The sequence below is a fragment of the Bombus flavifrons genome, chromosome 10 (assembly GCF_040668555.2).
Source record: "Bombus flavifrons isolate JBK064 chromosome 10, iyBomFlav1_principal, whole genome shotgun sequence".
In the NCBI taxonomy this organism is placed as follows: domain Eukaryota; kingdom Metazoa; phylum Arthropoda; class Insecta; order Hymenoptera; family Apidae; genus Bombus; species Bombus flavifrons.
The window spans coordinates 7750230-7769161 of record NC_138451.1 but is presented as its reverse complement, the minus strand read 5'-3'; the positions used below and the strand labels follow the sequence as shown (position 1 = coordinate 7769161).

Genomic DNA, 18932 nt, shown 5'->3' with positions numbered 1-18932 from the left:
GTTTTAATGTTGTCTAAGTTGTTTATAAAAAAAAACTATTTTTTATAGAAATACTAGTCTAACAAATTTTTCGGAACCAGTGGAAGAATTAACCATAGTAGGATATTCGGAAGAACCGGAAATAGGAACGTTATTTGAGTCAACTGGGCACTATTATGTTCATCAATCTTGTGCAGTATGGTCAAGCAACACTCAAGAGCTAACAACAGAAATATTAAGCCCAGCGGTAGTACAAGCTTCATCGAGACGTTGCGCTTGTTGTTCTCATTATGGAGCTGGAATTCCTTGCAAAGTCAGTGTTTCTTTTCTTTTATAATTTTTTGCAGATTTTTATTATATAAATATAATTAATTCCATATTAGATCATAACATACTTTTTTTTTAAAAAGGTGGCGTCGTGCAATCGTTATTTTCATTTACCGTGTGCTGCAGCTTCAAGTTGTTTCCAGGATACAAAAAGTTTGTCCCTCTTTTGTAGTCAACACTTGGGACAAGTTCCACTTTTGTGTAAGTGCTATATGATAGTTTTTTTGATACAGTTTGTGTACAATATGTATGGTATTTGTGTACAATATCTATATATATTAGATGTGCATATTTATATATTCTATTTTTTAGTGAACGGTGACATTACTTGTATGCATTGCTGTGGGATGGGAGATGTTTCCAACCTAGTAATGTGTTCCATCTGCGGCCAACACTACCACGGTAGTTGTGTCGGTTTAGCACTACTACCTGGTGTACGAGCTGGCTGGCAATGTGTATCTTGCAGAGTATGTCAAGTGTGCCGTCAACCAGAAGATGTTTCAAAAGTAATGTTGTGTGAACGTTGTGAAAAAGCATACCATCCTAGTTGTTTACGACCAATTGTTACATCTATACCTAAATATGGTTGGAAGTGTAAGTGCTGCCGTGTATGTACAGACTGTGGTTCACGTACACCAGGCGCTGGTCTTTCATCACGGTGGCATTCCCATTACACTGTATGTGATTCGTGTTACCAACAAAGGAACAAAGGTTTTTCGTGTCCTCTTTGTAGAAAGGCATATCGGGCTGCCGCATATAGGGAAATGGTTCAATGTAGTGCATGTAAAAAATTTGTTCATGGTACCTGTGACCCTGAGGCTGATCCATTAACTTACCAACATCGTAAAGACGTTAAACCTGATTATGAATATGTTTGTCTACACTGCAAAAATATGGCACTTGTGAAAAGAAAAGATAATATTGATGATTATGGTGGAGATTTGAGTTTAAGTGCGTCACAAGAAAGTCTGTATGGTGATGGAGATTCGTCAGAATTTGATTATCAAGGAGGATCAGAGGAAGCACTGTATTCTATAGGTCTTGGAAAAGGAAAACCATTCTGTGCGACTAAAATTGCGAAGAAGCGCTTAGGACTCGGAGGTGGGATAATTGGCCGCCCGAAAGGAATTGGTAAACTTGGATATCAAAAGCGACAAAAGATGACAGAATTTGGAAGGAAAAGAGGGCCCAAAGCAAAAATGAGAGGTATCTTTGGTGTACCTGGTGTAGGATTGCAGGTATGGTTCTGTGCACTATTTCTTAATGCGTTTCTCTTTTTCAAAAATGTATTAACGTGATTGTTAATTAATCATCTATCAATTATTTCAGAGACCAATGTCAGACTCATTTTCAAAAGAAGATGAACCAGGGATTGAAAATAGACTCGTATTATGTTCTGCAAAGGATAAATTTGTATTAACCCAAGATATTTGTGTAATGTGTGGTGCAATTGGTACTGACCAAGAGGGGTGTTTAATTGCTTGTGCACAATGTGGTCAATGTTATCACCCTTATTGCGCTAATGTAAAAGTTACTAAAGTAATATTACAAAAGGGTTGGCGGTGCCTTGATTGTACAGTATGTGAAGGTTGTGGTGAAAGAAACGATGAAGCTCGTTTGATTTTATGTGATGATTGTGATATCAGTTATCATATTTATTGCATGGATCCACCACTGGATTATGTGCCACATGGCACATGGAAGTGTAAATGGTGTGCACACTGCCAAACATGTGGTTCAAATGATCCAGGATTTAATAGTAGCTGGCAAAAAAATTATACACAGTGTGGTCCCTGTGCGTCTCACACTGCCTGCATATCATGTCAAGAAACATATACTGAAGGAGATCTAATAATACAGTGCATTCAGTGTGAAAGATGGTTACATTGCACGTGTGACTCGATTAAAAGCGAAGCAGAAGCAGAGAAATGTGCAGAGGAAGGCTATATTTGTGTACTTTGTCGTCCAAGAGATGTTCCACCGCCCCATCTTTTATGTAACCAACCTAAACCACAACCAAATAAATATCCTCGCTCCCCGCCACCAGCATCACGCAGTCCTGAACTGTACAAACCTTCCCCTCAACAATACTTGGTTGATGGCGTTTATTTATCTGAAGCTGGTATGAATCATATAAAATCATTAACATCAGAACATCAACAAACAAGGAAGAAAAGAAGAAAAATGCATCCCTTAATTGACAAAGAAGCAGATATAATGGCTACTATAGAATCTGTAGTTGCTGGTGGGAGTTTAGACAATTCTTTAGAAGAAAATGGAGGAAAAATAGATTTAACAGATGTTAAAGATGAACCTACAGAGGTACTCAAAGAAGGCATGGTATGGGCACCACGTGGTGATCAACCACCACCAGAAGGTTTTAGTATTTATACAACTGAAAATGGCATACCAATTTTAAGACGAAAACGGCAACGTAACTTGCAAAAATTAGGCATTGGAGGTTTTATTGTTAGAATAAGAGGTACTCGCAAAGATAAAGAAGAAGATGGAGATCCAGAAAAACCAACAGATTCCGTGGTCGGCGTGAACGATGACAAACCACGCAGAAAACCACAGAGAAGAAAACCAAAGACAAAACTTTCTGAATGTTTTCCTCTCTACATGCAGGAGGCGTTCTTTGGTAAAGATCTTATGGATACAACCAAAGAAAAGGAATTGGAAAGCAGCAGCGAATCAGATAGCGAACGAAATGTATCCGGGAATGCAGATACCATTCAGTTATCTCAAGATGAACTAAAAGCAATGGAACAAGTCAAAGCTAAACAAGAGAAAGAAGAAGAGAAAGTACCTCCAGAACCACCCATAAAACGTGAAGAAATTGTGGATGACGAAGGTAGTGATACCGAAGCCCTTGGTGACATTTTGCCTATTTCAGGTGACTTACTTGATAGTGATCTTGTTAATACTATAATGAATGAACCGGATGAAGACTTAGCTAAAGCTAGCGAAGCGTTAGATGAGTTAGATGATACACCAGGGGCGACTAAAGATGAACTGACTGATATTCTTAGTCCACATTTCAATTTGGAATCAATGGTCCGAGATACAGGTAAGCTATCTTTTTTTCTTTTTTTCTAAGATTTTACTATAACAACATGAATCAAATAATGACTAATTATGTCTTTATTAGGACTACCTAACATGGACAGTAAAGATATTGAAGAAATATTCAAAGGAGTTTTAACTGATGAATCTCAAGAATCTCAAGAATCATCAGTTTTTCCTGTTCAAGCTCAACCTCCACACCCTGCACCTTCTACCACACCACTTGTATCTCCTTCACCACATCCTGGTAAATTTATTTAATCATACTTTTTAATAAGAAATTACGATTTAAATTACATACTTTCTATTTCATTGCAAACATAATTTAGGTATACAAACTACAATGCCTATACCTCAAAGACCTCAAGTACCTGGTACATTGCCTCCTGTTGGTCAGTCTAATCTGAATTCTCCAATGAGTTTTCCACCGCCGTCTCCTTATCATTCGGAATACAGCAAGTACGTTGGTACTTACATATAACATAAAATTAAGAAATGAGATAAAATTTTAATTATTTCCTTTTATTTTTCTTCTTGTAGTAGCCCACAATTTAGTCCGGCTTTTTCTGAACCACCGAGTCCATGGGTCAATCATGATGATGAGGGTACCTCATCAGCGGGCAATACTACAATTTCATACAACCAAAGAAGTAATCTTAAAATGGAAGCCGATGAAGCTCTAGGTTCGGGAGCAACTATATCTTCTGTTCTTTATGCAAATCTTAATCACCCAGAGTGGAAAACAGAATATCCGGGTATATATTCGTTTTATTATTGTTATTCTGAATTAATATAATTTTATTTCCAACGTAAGTTCAATTTAAAGATTATATTAATTGTATTACCTGTATTATTTAAGCTTGGTCAGAAAGGTGTAAACAAATACTGAAGAAGTGGCGTGCTTTACCTAACGATAAAAAAGCTCCGTACCTAACACTGGCACGAGATAATAGAGCCGCAATTCGCATGAAAAAAACTCAACAGGTAGGAGTAATTTCTAAGATACTCGTAATGATAACATAAGTGCTAGAAAAGCGTGAATCTTTATGTGATACGTATCCATTTTCATCTTCAAAGATGTCTTGTGCTAACACACAGGTCAAACTAACAGCTTGTCCTTTGTGTCCAATACCTGTACTTACAACTATTGAGGTTTCATTTACATGATCTGTTTAAAGAAGGAACCTGTTAATGTATAAACATAGACATATAACCAAATGCAATATAAAAAATTCATGAACAGTTACATTAACTTATAATATATCTCCTTGACTTATTATATGCTATATTAAAGTCTACTTACTCATTTTTATTGGATATAATATGTGATTGCTTTACCTCTATGTTGGTCATCATCATGAATGTTATTACCTAATTATACACATGTCGAAACATATTCTTTACTTACATTCTAAATTTGAACCGCCATTTTTCAAACAATATCCATATCTTCAGTCAGATCATGTTCCATTAGAAGCGTAGATGCCCATTTTTGTTACTTTAGGAATACTGATTTAAATCTAGCTTTTCCCCGATAGCGTTCCCTCATGCTCCTTAGAATCCTCCGAAGAATTGAATTTTACACTATTGCCTTTGTATGATGTATTTTCGAAATATGTAAGCCATGAATACTATAATGTAAGTGTGTGAACGAGGCACCCCTTGAACCGACAGATATCCAAGGATATACCAAGCACCACCCCAGTCACTGCAACAAGTGCACCTACCATCATCACCAAACCTGTAACAACTATGACATCAGCTCAAGTTTCTCCAGTAGTAGCTATGGCCTCCAACCAAAGGCAGATTGGGCTTTTGACCTCAGTGGGCAGTGAAAAGACACAGGAAAAGAATGGAATGACTGTGTCGACAACAGGAGTGACAGTATCAACAGTTAGCAGTAATCATCATGCGGAGGTGTGTGCGGTGCAGGGACCGCCGAAGCAGCTAACATCTACTTCCCCAAGTCCTTCTCCAACATCCACGACCCCTTCTTCTTCACCCAGGCCCAGTTCTGTGAATTCTATTAATTCCATTAACAGCCTGGCGCACCAAGAGATATCCGGTAGCCAGGCTAGAGTAGCTCAGTCGCCAGCCACGCCTTGCACATCAGCAACTGCTTCTTCTTACTGCAACACGGGCGCCGGTGAAGGGCAGCATCAAACATCACCATCCCAGCAACGTCCTACACCTGCTCACATTACGATCAGTACCAGTACTATCGCTAACAGTCTGAGCATTTCTCAGGCATCCCCCACTACCAACGTTATGGTGGGAGTAGGTCCTGTTCGCCAATTATCCTCGGTAGACCACCAGATTAGAGTGCTCACCCCATCTGAAATCATGCGCACCCTTCCTTCCCTCAGCCAGGAGCACTACGATCCGCCACCCACTGCAATTATTCACACTGTACCTGTACAGTCCCCGGCTATGGTGAGCCACCTATTCTGTGCCTCTAGTGTCTTGCCTTGTGCCACGTGTCTGATCGACATTTAGCGTCCTTTATCCGTCTTTAGATCAGAGACATTAGAATTCTTGTTGTGTTATGCAACAGTGACACTTTAGTTATTCCTACCAAGAATCTGAAACACTCAAAATCTAGAGTACCCTGTACCATTAATGTATTGCATTGATATGATAAATAGTGTTTTGGAACATTGGTTTGATGCGATGAATCATGCAATCTTATGTTGCCTTTGCATCTATCAAGGTGTATTACATTTATTGGATATTATTTAGTTTGATTGATCAGACACTTTTTATTATATATACAATTTTTTATTGAATATATATTATGCTAGACTGCAGTACTGTAAATATTTTATTTTGCATACCTCAGTACATTGTATATGGCATGTTGAAGACAACTGGTAGCACATTTTTATTTCTTTTTTCCTGTTCCTTGTTATTCCACAGATATAATATACAAATATATCTCCCTTCCTATCTATCCATATAAGTATATTGCTTTTTATGAATTGTATTACAAGTTATTGGTAGATATTTGTTGCAATGTAGTATATTATATCCCATGTACAACAATATTATAGTTAGTTTTACTAACGTCTGCTGCTTTTTACATTTTCAGACGCTTATACCTTTAGCTGTACAAGCTGTTGTACTTACTGTTTTTATACAATGTTATAATTGTATAATTAATTATTATTATTTATTGATATTTGATAACTAATTTAAATTTTTATTCACTAACAGTATACTTAAAGTATAATTAATTATATTCTCAATCGTGTGTAAATGATTTTTATTATAAATATAGCATATACTTTCCTTCTTTGATATGCATAAAAAAACAATCTTCTTTCTTTAATAGAGTAAAACATAATTTTCTATATTCAGTGATGCAGTGCATGGAAATTACTACAAATTAATCTGAGATAAATGTTTATGGGTGTTCTGTGTGGTAAAGAAGAGTTTTTTATACAAACTTTTGATTAAATAATACTTATTTTAGATGGTGGCTGGTTATTATAATTATGTTGCACATACGGAAATATTAAGATTTTGCTAATTATATTAATTTAGTAATATGTCATTACTTTATTTGAATGTTAAACTTGAAGTACATTTTGGCTGATTGTCAATTTGCCTTATTGTATATTTTATATTGCTTTAAAAGAAAAATAGGTCATTATATTCTTCAATTATTTTATTAATCAAATAATCGAACATCTTTGAAATAAAAGTATGTTATAGCTATTAAATAATTTGTATTATAACATGTTAAAAATAAGCACTGTAAGGATATAATGATCTTCTGTTATGGTTAATTCTTTAGATCTAACAAAGTTGTATTTAACAGGAACAAGAGAGACTTTCCAATAGAGATCGTTCCAGTAGAGAAGCTGAACAAGAACGTCAATGGAAACAATTGCAAGCACTACGTCAACAGCAAGCACATATGCAGCAACAAGTTATTCATGACCAACGTATACATGGTATATAATATTCATTTATATATATTTATATACTGCAATAAACATTAGATTTTACTTTTAACTTTCAAATATTTCCTCAATAGCTATCAACAGAGTCCATAGACAAATAAGTGAAGATAATACAACTCAAATAAATACTGACAATACTACTGGATTAACGACACAATTACAAGTCTCCACATCACAGGTATAATTTTAATTTATAGTTACAAACAAAAATTATAATAAATTTTTATAAATATGTACAAATTATTTTGTAGGATGGAAATCATATGGGACCACTAGCTTCACAGTCCCCTGGTTCACGTAATACATTTGCGACTCCTCCCGTAAAAGTTACACGAGGTTTGGCACCTCAAAGCCCTCACCAGGGTATGCCACGTTTACCTAATCAACCCTGTACAACCATGACACGTCCAGTTGGGACTGTGGTTAGACCAGGGATGCCAAATAACTTTACACAACCGCCCTCTCCATTTTCTCCGCAAGCACCACAGTCTCCTCATGATTTTCCACAGTCTCCAGCTTCATCACAATCCCAGGACCATTTTCAACGTTTTGACAATACCGAAGCTTACTCTCAAGGTTCTCAAACATCTAGGTCACAAATCGGTGGCACACCAAACTATTCCACGTCCCCAAGAAGCGATGTCTTTTCTCAACCGCCAGGTACGCCGCGGCCTATGTTTAATGCTCCTACTACTCGTCCTTCAACTCATGTATATGCTCCATCTCGTACGCCTGATCCTTATAGTAGCCAACCTCCCACTCCTTCTCCCGCTTCAAATTATTCCTCACCAAGACCAGAACCTCGACAAGATTCGCAACAGCCTGAAGTGTTCAGTCAACAACCAGAAGTAAACAGGCAATTACGAGATCTGTTGCAAAGACAGCAGTTTAGTAAAAAAATAGAGCCTGTGAGCACTACATGGAATCAAGGTATGTTATATAGCATAAGTTAAAAAAAAGTATTTCTTTTTTTATTAAAACATAAATTGTATGTATATTTATATTGATTTCTAGATGGCCAAAGTAATACAGAAAACAATCAACAACAATTTGATACGGGTCATGTACAACTTCCACAACATTCTCAAGCAACAAATAATACTGGCGAAGGCACTTTCAGGCATCCTCTACCACCTGGTATTGTTAGACCTAGGATGCCCATCCAATCAAATGTTTTGATAAGAAATCAAATTGGTAACATTCTGCATTTTTTATCTTGTTGCTATAATATGGCTATGAAATATGTTCTGTATGTCCTATTTTATTGATAATATTTAACATGTACTTAGGAATAAATACAAGACATCCTGTAGCGGGAAATATAGATGCTAGGATACAGAATATAGATCCACGAACTAGAATGATTCTGCAAAGACCACAAGTAGCTGCAACTATAACTCAACAACATTTACAAGGAAATCAAGCTTTGCAAACACGAATGCCAGCCGCAAGAAATACTATTACAGAACCTTATGACGTTTTACAACAACAAAGATTTCCAGGTGGATGTACATTCTATATTATATATATTATTCTTATATATATTATTATTTTTTATAATAAATATCATATTTACAGATCCCAATCAAGGGCAAAATATAACGCAGCGGATAGTGCGAACATCCCAGGATAATCTAAATCAGGGAATTAGAATGTTAGGTCAGCAAGGAGTTGGTATAAGAGCACCTCTGATACCAGCAACAGTTAGTGAAACCACTGTTAGTCCTTCTGAACCATCAGAAATTCCTGACAACGTCACTGCAGAGCTTGAGAAATTAGAACAGGAGGGAGCACCGATGGTTGAGGTCGAGGGCGTGAGTGCAATATTAGGAGACCTAGGCGATGATGATGATGAACTGCTTGGTAAGTAAAATATCTAGACTATAATTCATGTATCGTAATTAATTGTGTAACACAAAGTATAAATATAAACTTGAATTCTCTATTTCATTACAGCTGAAATGGGAGCAGATTTTAATATTTTGGAATACGCAGATCCCGAATTAGGCAACATAACCGGTGGTGAGAAAACAAATATACTTGATTTAGATTTAGAACCAGTTGAGGTCGAGACGAAGGATGAAAAACAAAAGAAGGAGATTAAGGACGAGGAGCGAAAATCGACAGAACTAGGCGCAACGAGTGCGGTGCACACTGACATAAGTGACACGTGTACGACAGCTACTGTACAAACGCCGACAGAAACGTCTAATGCTCCAACACAAGCACAAACAGTAACACCTATTACTGCAACATCACAAACACCACAGCAACCGTCCACGATTATGCCTCAATCACATGCTCAAGCTGTTGTTGTACAACAACAAATGCATCAGCACGTGCAGCAAGCTGCGGCAATGGGCAGACCTATGCCTCCAGGAACTCGCTTGCTTTCGCCTGATGGAGCAGTTGGCGTTGTTACATCAACTAACACCGTTACGGTCAGTTATCCGTCCACATTTCCTGGACATCCTCAGAGAATACCACAAACACATATCCAAGGTAAGCGATTCTTGAAATATGTAATGGTATACAATTTTTAAAAAGTTACTTTAAATGTCGGTCCTAATTAAATTTTATTATTGTAGTACCTCAACAACAACAGCGTGTTGTAGCTGGGATGAGAGTAGCTGTACCAAATGTTCCTAGCAGGGTAGTTGCTGTAAATCATATGATTGGCCCACGTATGCCTCTTGCACCACCGCCGCCACCACCTCCACCTCCGTATCCTGGACCACCACCCCCTTATCCCGGACCCATACAGGTTTGTACATCTTACACGTATTCTCGATGTTCTGATGTTTTTGCATCGCTTTAATCTTGAGTATTTTATGCAATTATATCTAATAACACTTTCTTCTAACCACGAGAATACTAAATATCTCGCAATTTGATAAGCAATGATCGCTTCATGAAAAACATAACACGTATTATTAAAATCGTTCTTTACTTTCCTAATGAAAATTAAATATAACAATCTTAGTTTCTTACATATAAATTCTATTCTATCTCTAGATTTCTATACACGATACATCCATTACGAAACATTTGTTGACGTATACGCGCGGATGTTGTATTTTCAATGTCAAATAATCATTGTTAATCCTGTAATTTTGTAGCATTTTGAATTTTAATGTAATTGTGTAATATGAAGTATCGAGTTTTTTTAAATATAACGAGCGAGAGCAGGAGGTCTCGAATTTGTTATGAACGTAGGACGTAGGCAAGTAATTTATTTAATATAAAAGTATTGGCTGTGGTAAAATGGTGTTTTCGCCTGGGTGTTTGCAATGCATTGGTGTTGGTGCATGTCTAGATGGGGCTGTGCCCAGGTGGGCGGGGTATGACGCGGCCCCCAGTCCATATAGGGCATTCAGTACCGGTGGCGGGTCCACCAATGGCCCCTGTGGTACATACTGGTACGCCCGCAATGACACCTCACCCTCACCGAAGACCCTTGCTTCTGCAGGTGAGCAAGACTTGGGGACTTTTCAGCATTCAGCACAATATATCACCTGCAATGATATCAAAATTCAAAGATTCTATCCTCTAGATTATTTTTAGTATTTCTGCACCATCTTTATTTCCTACCTTATACATTGTTCTTATTAAATTAAATTGTTTAATAAATTTAATCAGAGAAAAGAATATGTTAGTGTCACCAAAATTTGTTCTGCGTGTATTGTATTGAATATAGTAACATATGTATAAGTCTACATCACTCTACAAGTAAAATTTTTATGAAAATAGAAATTTATAATATCTGATTATAAAATAGTGATTAAAAAGATTATAGATTTTATATAATAATTCTTACATATAATATATACTATTAATAAAATATGTTGCATCTTTTTGTGTGCATGTATGTTTTGAATAAAAGAACACTAGGCTTCATCAGATCATGTATATTATTTTGCTTTATGATAATTATAATTTTATGTTTATATTCTTATATGATAAGTTTGTCTAAATAATGTTTATGTTAATAATCGCTGTAGGAGTAAAATATTTGCATGTTTGTATTTTTTTTTTATTTATTGGGATGGTCAGTGTGCCTTGTTTCAGTATGTAATTACTCACTACATAATATTATATGACATACGAATTTAGTATCTAATTATATATCACTGTTTCAATTCATTGAGCCACATACATAGTTCTATAATAATCCATTGACTAGTTGGAGATTCGATAAGCTGTCAGTAGTGGTGTTCACAGGAACAACCGTTATTGTTGGAGGAGTTGTTGGAGCAAGAGAAACGAGAACAAGAAAAGCAACAACAGCAACAACAGCAGCAGCAGCAGCAGCAAAGCGATAATACAACTCCTGGAGGACCACTTCTAAGTGACAGTGAGTTAGAACAATTTAAAGCAGATGTTTTGGGTTCTGCACCCCTTGCTTCTCCTCCACAAGGAATTACATCAGTACCTGGAGGAGTTCCTGTAATTAGGCCACCTTGTACATCAAGCCCATCATCCGCTCCAGGTACCAGTTGGCAACAAGCAGTACCGGATGCAACAAAAGTAGCAGCTCAGGTCCCTAGACAACCGATTGCAACACAGACTCCACCGGAACGTTAGTATCGTTTATACTTTTTGTGAAGTGTACTATTTAAATAATGTTATGATTATAATGTTGAATAAAATTGTAAAACTTTTTTATTTGTTATAGCGAGGGTTGCTACGTTTAATATCTCCCAAATTCCTGCTCCACCTACACCACCGGAAAATATCGTGAATGAACAGGACCGTCAAATGCAACTGCAGTACGAGCAATGGCTAAACCATCAGCATCAAGTGTTGTTACAGCAGTTGAAGTATTACGAAACTGAGGTACAAAAGCTGCGTAAAATACGAAAAGTAAGGATAGAATGTTTTTATGTTGCGGCGTTTTCGTTTTTGTAGCCCTCTAAACGATACAGACATGCTACAGTTAAACTATCCTGATTTTACAGTCTCTCAATAGCAAACAGCGACAATTACGGAAGTCTGGCAACGAGTTAACGGAGAATGATGCGGCCGAGCTACAACGTATTTCCAGTGAACAAGCGATATTACAAAAGCATTTAGACGCAAGTCGCAAGCAAACCCGTCAGCATGGTATGCTGATACAGGAATATCACAGTAAACAACAACAGAGACAACCTCAGCAACAAACCAATGAACCATGTTCACCATTAATGTCGCCTTCTCAACATTCACCGATGCATAGTCCTGCTGCTCTCGTTTCTCAAAGCCCAGGCCCTGGAAACGTTTCAACAAGTATGATACAACATTCACCGGCAACTCCTATCATCCAACATAGTCCTAACACACCTTTGTTGCAACACAGTCCTGGTAATCCACAGTCTGGAAATCCAGGAACAATGTCGCCACATAATATGCAACAATCTCCTAGAATTAGTACTCCACACTCGCAGAACGAAGAGAGCCCCTTTAGTCCTGGCGCCATGCCGTCGCCAGGAATGTGTGGTCCTTCGGCAACTCGGATGACATCTCCGCAGCATCGTGCGATTATCAGTGGAAGACTTGCAACTAGTCCAGGTGCTTTTACTCCTGATACGCGAAATACGCAACAAATTATCGGTGAACAAGGAGTCAGAGTTCACGGTCTCTCTCAACGTTTCGTGCGTCCACCCGCCGTTGGAGAACCCGGACAAAGGCCCAGGATGCCGTTGCAAGGGGGGATCGTATACGGACAACGTTCCCCTCTTGGAAGTCCACAACCTAACCAACAATCTCTAATGAATCAACAACAACAAATGCTCCAAAGACAGCAAATTATTCAACAGCAACACGAGACTACTTCGATTCTTCAAGATGGACAAAATGCAATGACTCAGCGTACGCTGCAAATAGCACAACAGAGACAACAATTGTTGCAACAACAGCAGCAGCAACAAATAGCTCAACAACAGAGGCAACAATTTCTGCAAATGCAACAACAGCAACAGCAACAACATACGATGCAGAAACCTCCAAGTTCCCCAATGGTGTCTCAACCTGCTAATTCTCCGAGTCCCCAGCTCCATCAACAAATACAACAGAACTATGGACAACCTCCAAGTTCTCCCATGCCTCGTAGTCCCATGGTTCAGCAAACTATGGGCTCACCTATGCTGCAACAGCAGTTGAGTCAAACTTCACAACCTCCCAGTCCTATGAACACAAGGATTCATCCACACCCACCTAATTCGCCAATGATATCGCAGTATCAACCACCAAGTCCGATGTCGCGTAACCATCCGTCAACATCTCCCATGCTCCAACACCAGTTAAACAACACTCATCATCCTCCAACGTCTCAGCCTCCTAGTTCTCCTATGCCACGTAGCCCCATGGTCGGTGGCTCACCCATGCAAATGCAAAGAAGACAATCTACTGGAAATAGTCCAGCGATGCCAGATCGACCACAAAGCGTAGAAAATCCAGGAACACCAAGAACACCGCACACTCCACACACACCACATACACCACATGGCTCTTACACGACTCAAACTTCGAGTAACCACACAATACCAAGTGATCAACAGCAACAATTACAACATCAGCACCAACAGCAATCTATTCAACAGGAGCAATCGTCTGCAACGGATCACACGAATAGGGGCGGAGGAAATCCACATAATCCACTAAATCCGTTGCCTTTTGGACGATTTGGATATATTAAGCTTGGGTTGAGAGGTGGCTCTCCTATGTGGTCTACTAAACCGGAGAGTAGTAAAGGGAAGACTTCCGAATCGCATCTTTTAAATATGGACGAGAAACCGAACACATCTGTGGTTGTTCACAGGAAAACCGGCATACCGCAATCAAAAATTAATTCATTGGTATGCGCTGATTATAATGACTTTGATGACGACTCGCATACACCACCTCAAACTCCACCAACAAGTTTGGAAATCAAACAAACCACTTCGTTATCAGACAATGGACCTCTAACATTGGGTAGTCCGAGCAATAAGATGGAGCCGATACCTGATACTACTGATTATGACGACGACAAAACTATCGTAAATACAGAAGTGACCTTGAGCTCGACAGCCCAACGAGACAGCGACGATATTACTGTTATAGATCAATTTGGAGACTCGGAACTCGTAGACGTGATATCAGGAACGTTGGAAGGTGATATGCAGGAGGAATATGTGCTTTTTGAGCCAGGAATGGTCGTAGACTTATCAGCAGATAGCAATGATTCTCTTTGTCACGCATTGGTTAACGAAGGTAGTCAAGGACACGACTTAGTGCAAATATTAGAGATAGAAAATCCCGAATCTCAGACAGATGAACCGATGTTGAGTGACGAAGATTTAGTGCCCTCTCATACGAGAAACAAGAAAGGTCTAAGGCTTGATATAGTAAGAACTTTACAATCTGGGAAAAGATTGGTAGCAGTCACAGATACTCCAGAATCGCCTGATCAGGAAGAACTTCGCGTAGACCCGTCGCCCGGATCTTATATGGACCAATCGCCCGAGCAAGACCTCATGGTGTCTTTCGTTAGCGAATCCGAGGTAGTAATTATCGATCCCAGTACAAAATCACCTGAGGATAATTTATCTAAAGAATCATGTGCAGAGGAAGTAGACAAAGTTGATACCACTAGCGTTTCTGAAACATCAAAGGAAAATGCTATTGTAGAAAATGCTGCTGAAGATCAATCAAAAACACAAAAAGAATCAAAACCAAATAGGAGTCCTACGTCGTTTGTGTTCTCTGACAAAGTTCTTTACAATCAAATTCCACCATCGAGTATACATCATGCTAACATTGGCGTATCATCTACATGTAGATCTATAGTTTCTTTTTCAGCCTCTTCGAATATAAGTGTTAGTACCGAAAATACGAACGCTATCACCACATCCACCAGTGTACTGATAGCGACAGATGCAACTATTAAATCAACTCCGATATTTACAACCTTAAGCATAACGAAAGAAGTAGTGTCTCCTTCTTTTAATAATCAAAAACAATTGCCATCAACGATGGCGAGCATCGTGGCGGATGCCAAAATTGCTGCTAAACTTAGTCAGACAGCTTTGGAGAATATCGTGGTTAGCTCACAGCAAAATATTGTCAAGACCGATGCCTTAGCTCGAATTAGTTCACAAAATACGGAGATTCTCAGGCCTCAGATTACAAGTACGGAAAGAACCATGCCATCAGTGGCTAATGTACAGAATGATTTCACCAGTTTTGTGCAAAGTATTGCCACAAGTGCAATGGACGGATCAAGCAATCCTACGAAGTTGGTTTTGAGCGTGCAACCGACGTCTGTCACGCTATCGACACCAAAAATGTCCATACCTGATCTTCCTAAGAAAGAAAATGGAAATAACTCTGTTACTGTGTCGAAAGAGAATAAATTGGAAATATTGGATAAAAGCTTGAAAGTAAAAAATGATAAAGATGAACCTGATCATTCGACAAAAAATTCAGAAGAATCCAGTGTAGATACTTTGAGTATAAGCATACCTACAAGTGTAACGGTTAGTCAAGAGTTAGCTATTTCTGATGATAAGAAAAATGATCCTTTGAATACTACTGATGAATTGGAAAGTATGCTTGAGGCTATCCATAACCCTGCTGAAAACACCATAAGTAGGGAGAATTCTCATACAGAAAACAAAACAGATACCGCTTCTTCATTGAAAAGGATATCACCAGTCACAGATGATTTATCATTGGTGAATATTTTGGAGAATGATTCAGAACCAGTTGAAAATGAAAATAAAGAGGAAAGTGTAACAACTTCTGAAGATCAAAGAATGAGTATTAAATCCAAAGGAATTGAAACCAGCATTGTAGAAAATACTAATATGAATGTCCCTCAGAAAGAAAAAAAACATAATGAATCGTGTACAGAAATTGACACCAGTAAACCTTATGTACAGCATTGCCTCAATGAAGAGAAGAGTATAATGGAAGAATCATCCGAAGATATATTGGACATGTTGCATAACATCATATCCTCTAAGCCAGAAATGGCTAACAGCGAAATGCTTCAGGAAGACAGATCCAGAAAGTCTAGTATGATGTACGAATTACCAACACCTTTAGATACCTTGCCTCTAAACATCCTTCAAGACCCTTTAATGGATCTAGAACAAGAACACTCTGACAATGAACACCTCTTGTCAAACGAGAATAAAGGACCAAAGGTGCAGAAAGCCAGTCCACCTCCTGTAGAACCTGCCCCTAAGAAGAGCTCGCCAATCCCACACCAGAGTATTCCGTTAGTAGCGAGTACCATAGCGCAGTTACAGAAATCCACAACGACAGTGCCGCATCTTTCTCCTCTGTCGAAACCCACAGAACTGACGTCAAATGTCGCCAATGTGTCGCACCAGCTGAGAACGTTGCTTTCTTCTCTACAGACGAATCATTCGCAAAATTGTTCGACCGTAAATCAAACCGCTATCGTGACAATGGTATCCTCAGCGATCTCAGGGCCAAAAGTAGGGAACATACTATCTACGACCACATCCACGCCAAACTCTGTAAATAATCTACACAGCAGCACGAACGCGCGACTACAGACCTCAATGACCACGTCTCATTCTACTAGCACGAGCAAAGCTGAACTAGAAACCACGACGACCAATTACACCCCGCATACAAAGGAAAGTACAAATTCTACAATAAGCGTTGTTTCTACTTTGTCTAAGGTTACTCCCTCGGAACCATTTTTACGAGTTACATCCAGCGGAGTACAGTCGCAAACTAGTGGTAGTCTGCCTCTACAAACGTCGTCCGTGATCACCCCCAGGCCACCGACCAATTCAGGTATTTCGATTACGTCAAACGCAATGTTAAACGCAATGTTAGCTGGTACAAATTCAGCGAAATCTTCTATGGCTGGTCATCGAACGAATACAGCTCCTACGCAAGCAAGTAACCTATTGAGCTCGGTGATGGCAACTTCTGTACAACGGACCCAGAATCTCCAAGCGATCCTGCAAGTAAGTTCAGGCTGCTCCTCGGCATCTTCTCGCGTGGTTGTGAATGCCACGTCAACGACAGTTACAACATCCATGCAATGCGTCAGAACTATCGTACCTCCTATAGTCACTGCAAGCACCAACAATATTAACGTTACCACCAGTATACTCCAGTCTACCCTGTCTCAAACACCGACTCTTTTGCATTCTCAGCTCACTTCTGGCCAGAGCCAATTTAAAACAACCAGCCATTTAGAGCACACTAAGAGCGCTGATCTTGAGAGACTGGCGCAGAGTACACCATCAAAGAAGGAGCCAGAAGAATCCAACTGCAAACCGCAATCGGCTCTTGAAAAACCGCCAGCTACTAGATCCGAATTGGAGATAACCAAAAGCTCTGCTGGTTCTCACAGAATTGAGGAGTCCCAAAATGTATTGTTGAAGCAACTGCTACAGAACACCGCGTGTGCAACGACTACTTTGTGTTCTGGTTCCTCGCAAGGCCCTAGTTTGCCATTAGTACCATCTTTGGAGGCGCAATTAGCGAGGCCTGTGCCGCCAACTCCGTTCTCCGTGTTACCACCTTTATTGAAGGAGGTACCGGCACCTAAAACTACTAGTAATAAACAAGTTTTAAACAGGGAGACGTCGTTCTTGTCGCAATCAGTTACACCTTTGAAAGTGCAAAGTCCACCGACCAAAGAAGAAACACCGAAACCACCTCCGCCGCTAACAACTTCTGCACCAGTCTTGTCTCAACAACGCGTGGCTGACACATTTCCAAAGCAACAGATAACCACTCAGCCTACGAAGACCACTCCTGTTTTGACTCAAGCAAACCAGCAACCAGCAATGACAGTAACCAAGCAAGTGCCACCACCACCACTTACAAAGGCCTCGGAAACAACAACTCCCATAAAACAAGAACCACCTAGTATTACCCAACCACCACCTAAACAAACGAGCGATATTATCGTTAATAACACTGTTACAATTCCACAACAATGTGTTGTATCAACTCCAATAACCGTGTCACGAGTGGTATCACATGCAAAACCAGTGATTACAACGATGGTTGGCAAGAGTATCCAGTCCACCACGCAGGTATCGAGTACTGTCCAAGCCACACAGCAACCATTGACGACGGTTACGACCGTGCAGCAACCACCACAGACACAAGCACAGACTCAATCCCAGATACCAGTTACCCCGAAACCCATTGTTTCGACCCAGCAACAACCCCCACACGTAAACACAATACCGCCATCAGTGCCTCATACAGTGTCTCACACGGTGGGCCACCATGCCCAGGCGTCACAGGGTGCAAATGCACAACACACAGTGCCTTTAGTGGAAGTCAAAAAGGAAGTTCTTGATGAAGTTCTATCTAGCGGTACACCTACCCAATTAACCGATACCAAAGACTTTCTTACTGCCAAAGAGGAGCTTATCGATGGATCAATTGACGACAAAACTGGTATGTAATGTATAACTTATCACCTTATTATATCTGCCCCACCAAGAATACATACGCATAAGTAATTAGAAATCTGAAACTTGTATGTAATATAATTTTAATGTTAGTATCGTTGCTTAAATAAATCTCAAAAGAAATTTAGTTCTTTATTTTTAATAACTCTTTGATATA

The 18932-nt window shown here is 39.1% G+C and overlaps 1 protein-coding gene across 15 annotated transcripts in view; it reads left to right on the top strand.

Moving 5' to 3' along the window:
• LOC138184443 (histone-lysine N-methyltransferase 2C) overlaps positions 1–18932 on the top strand; it is a 28927-nt gene that overhangs the window by 2718 nt on the left and 7277 nt on the right. For 3 of the 15 annotated variants that reach the window (XM_069122397.1, XM_069122399.1, XM_069122398.1), the window contains 21 exons: positions 49–292; positions 390–507; positions 619–1544; positions 1636–3376; positions 3458–3619; positions 3702–3831; positions 3913–4127; positions 4232–4356; positions 5047–5805; positions 7193–7328; positions 7412–7515; positions 7589–8267; positions 8352–8531; positions 8627–8839; positions 8916–9200; positions 9294–9839; positions 9926–10101; positions 10654–10806; positions 11547–11916; positions 12013–12200; positions 12296–18761. In XM_069122397.1, coding sequence (XP_068978498.1) covers positions 49–292; positions 390–507; positions 619–1544; positions 1636–3376; positions 3458–3619; positions 3702–3831; positions 3913–4127; positions 4232–4356; positions 5047–5805; positions 7193–7328; positions 7412–7515; positions 7589–8267; positions 8352–8531; positions 8627–8839; positions 8916–9200; positions 9294–9839; positions 9926–10101; positions 10654–10806; positions 11547–11916; positions 12013–12200; positions 12296–18761 — 13916 coding nt within the window. The remainder of the gene's footprint in view (positions 1–48; positions 293–389; positions 508–618; positions 1545–1635; positions 3377–3457; positions 3620–3701; positions 3832–3912; positions 4128–4231; positions 4357–5046; positions 5806–7192; positions 7329–7411; positions 7516–7588; positions 8268–8351; positions 8532–8626; positions 8840–8915; positions 9201–9293; positions 9840–9925; positions 10102–10653; positions 10807–11546; positions 11917–12012; positions 12201–12295; positions 18762–18932) is intronic. The other 12 variants (XM_069122404.1, XM_069122405.1, XM_069122400.1 and 9 more) reach the window with 9 other exon arrangements.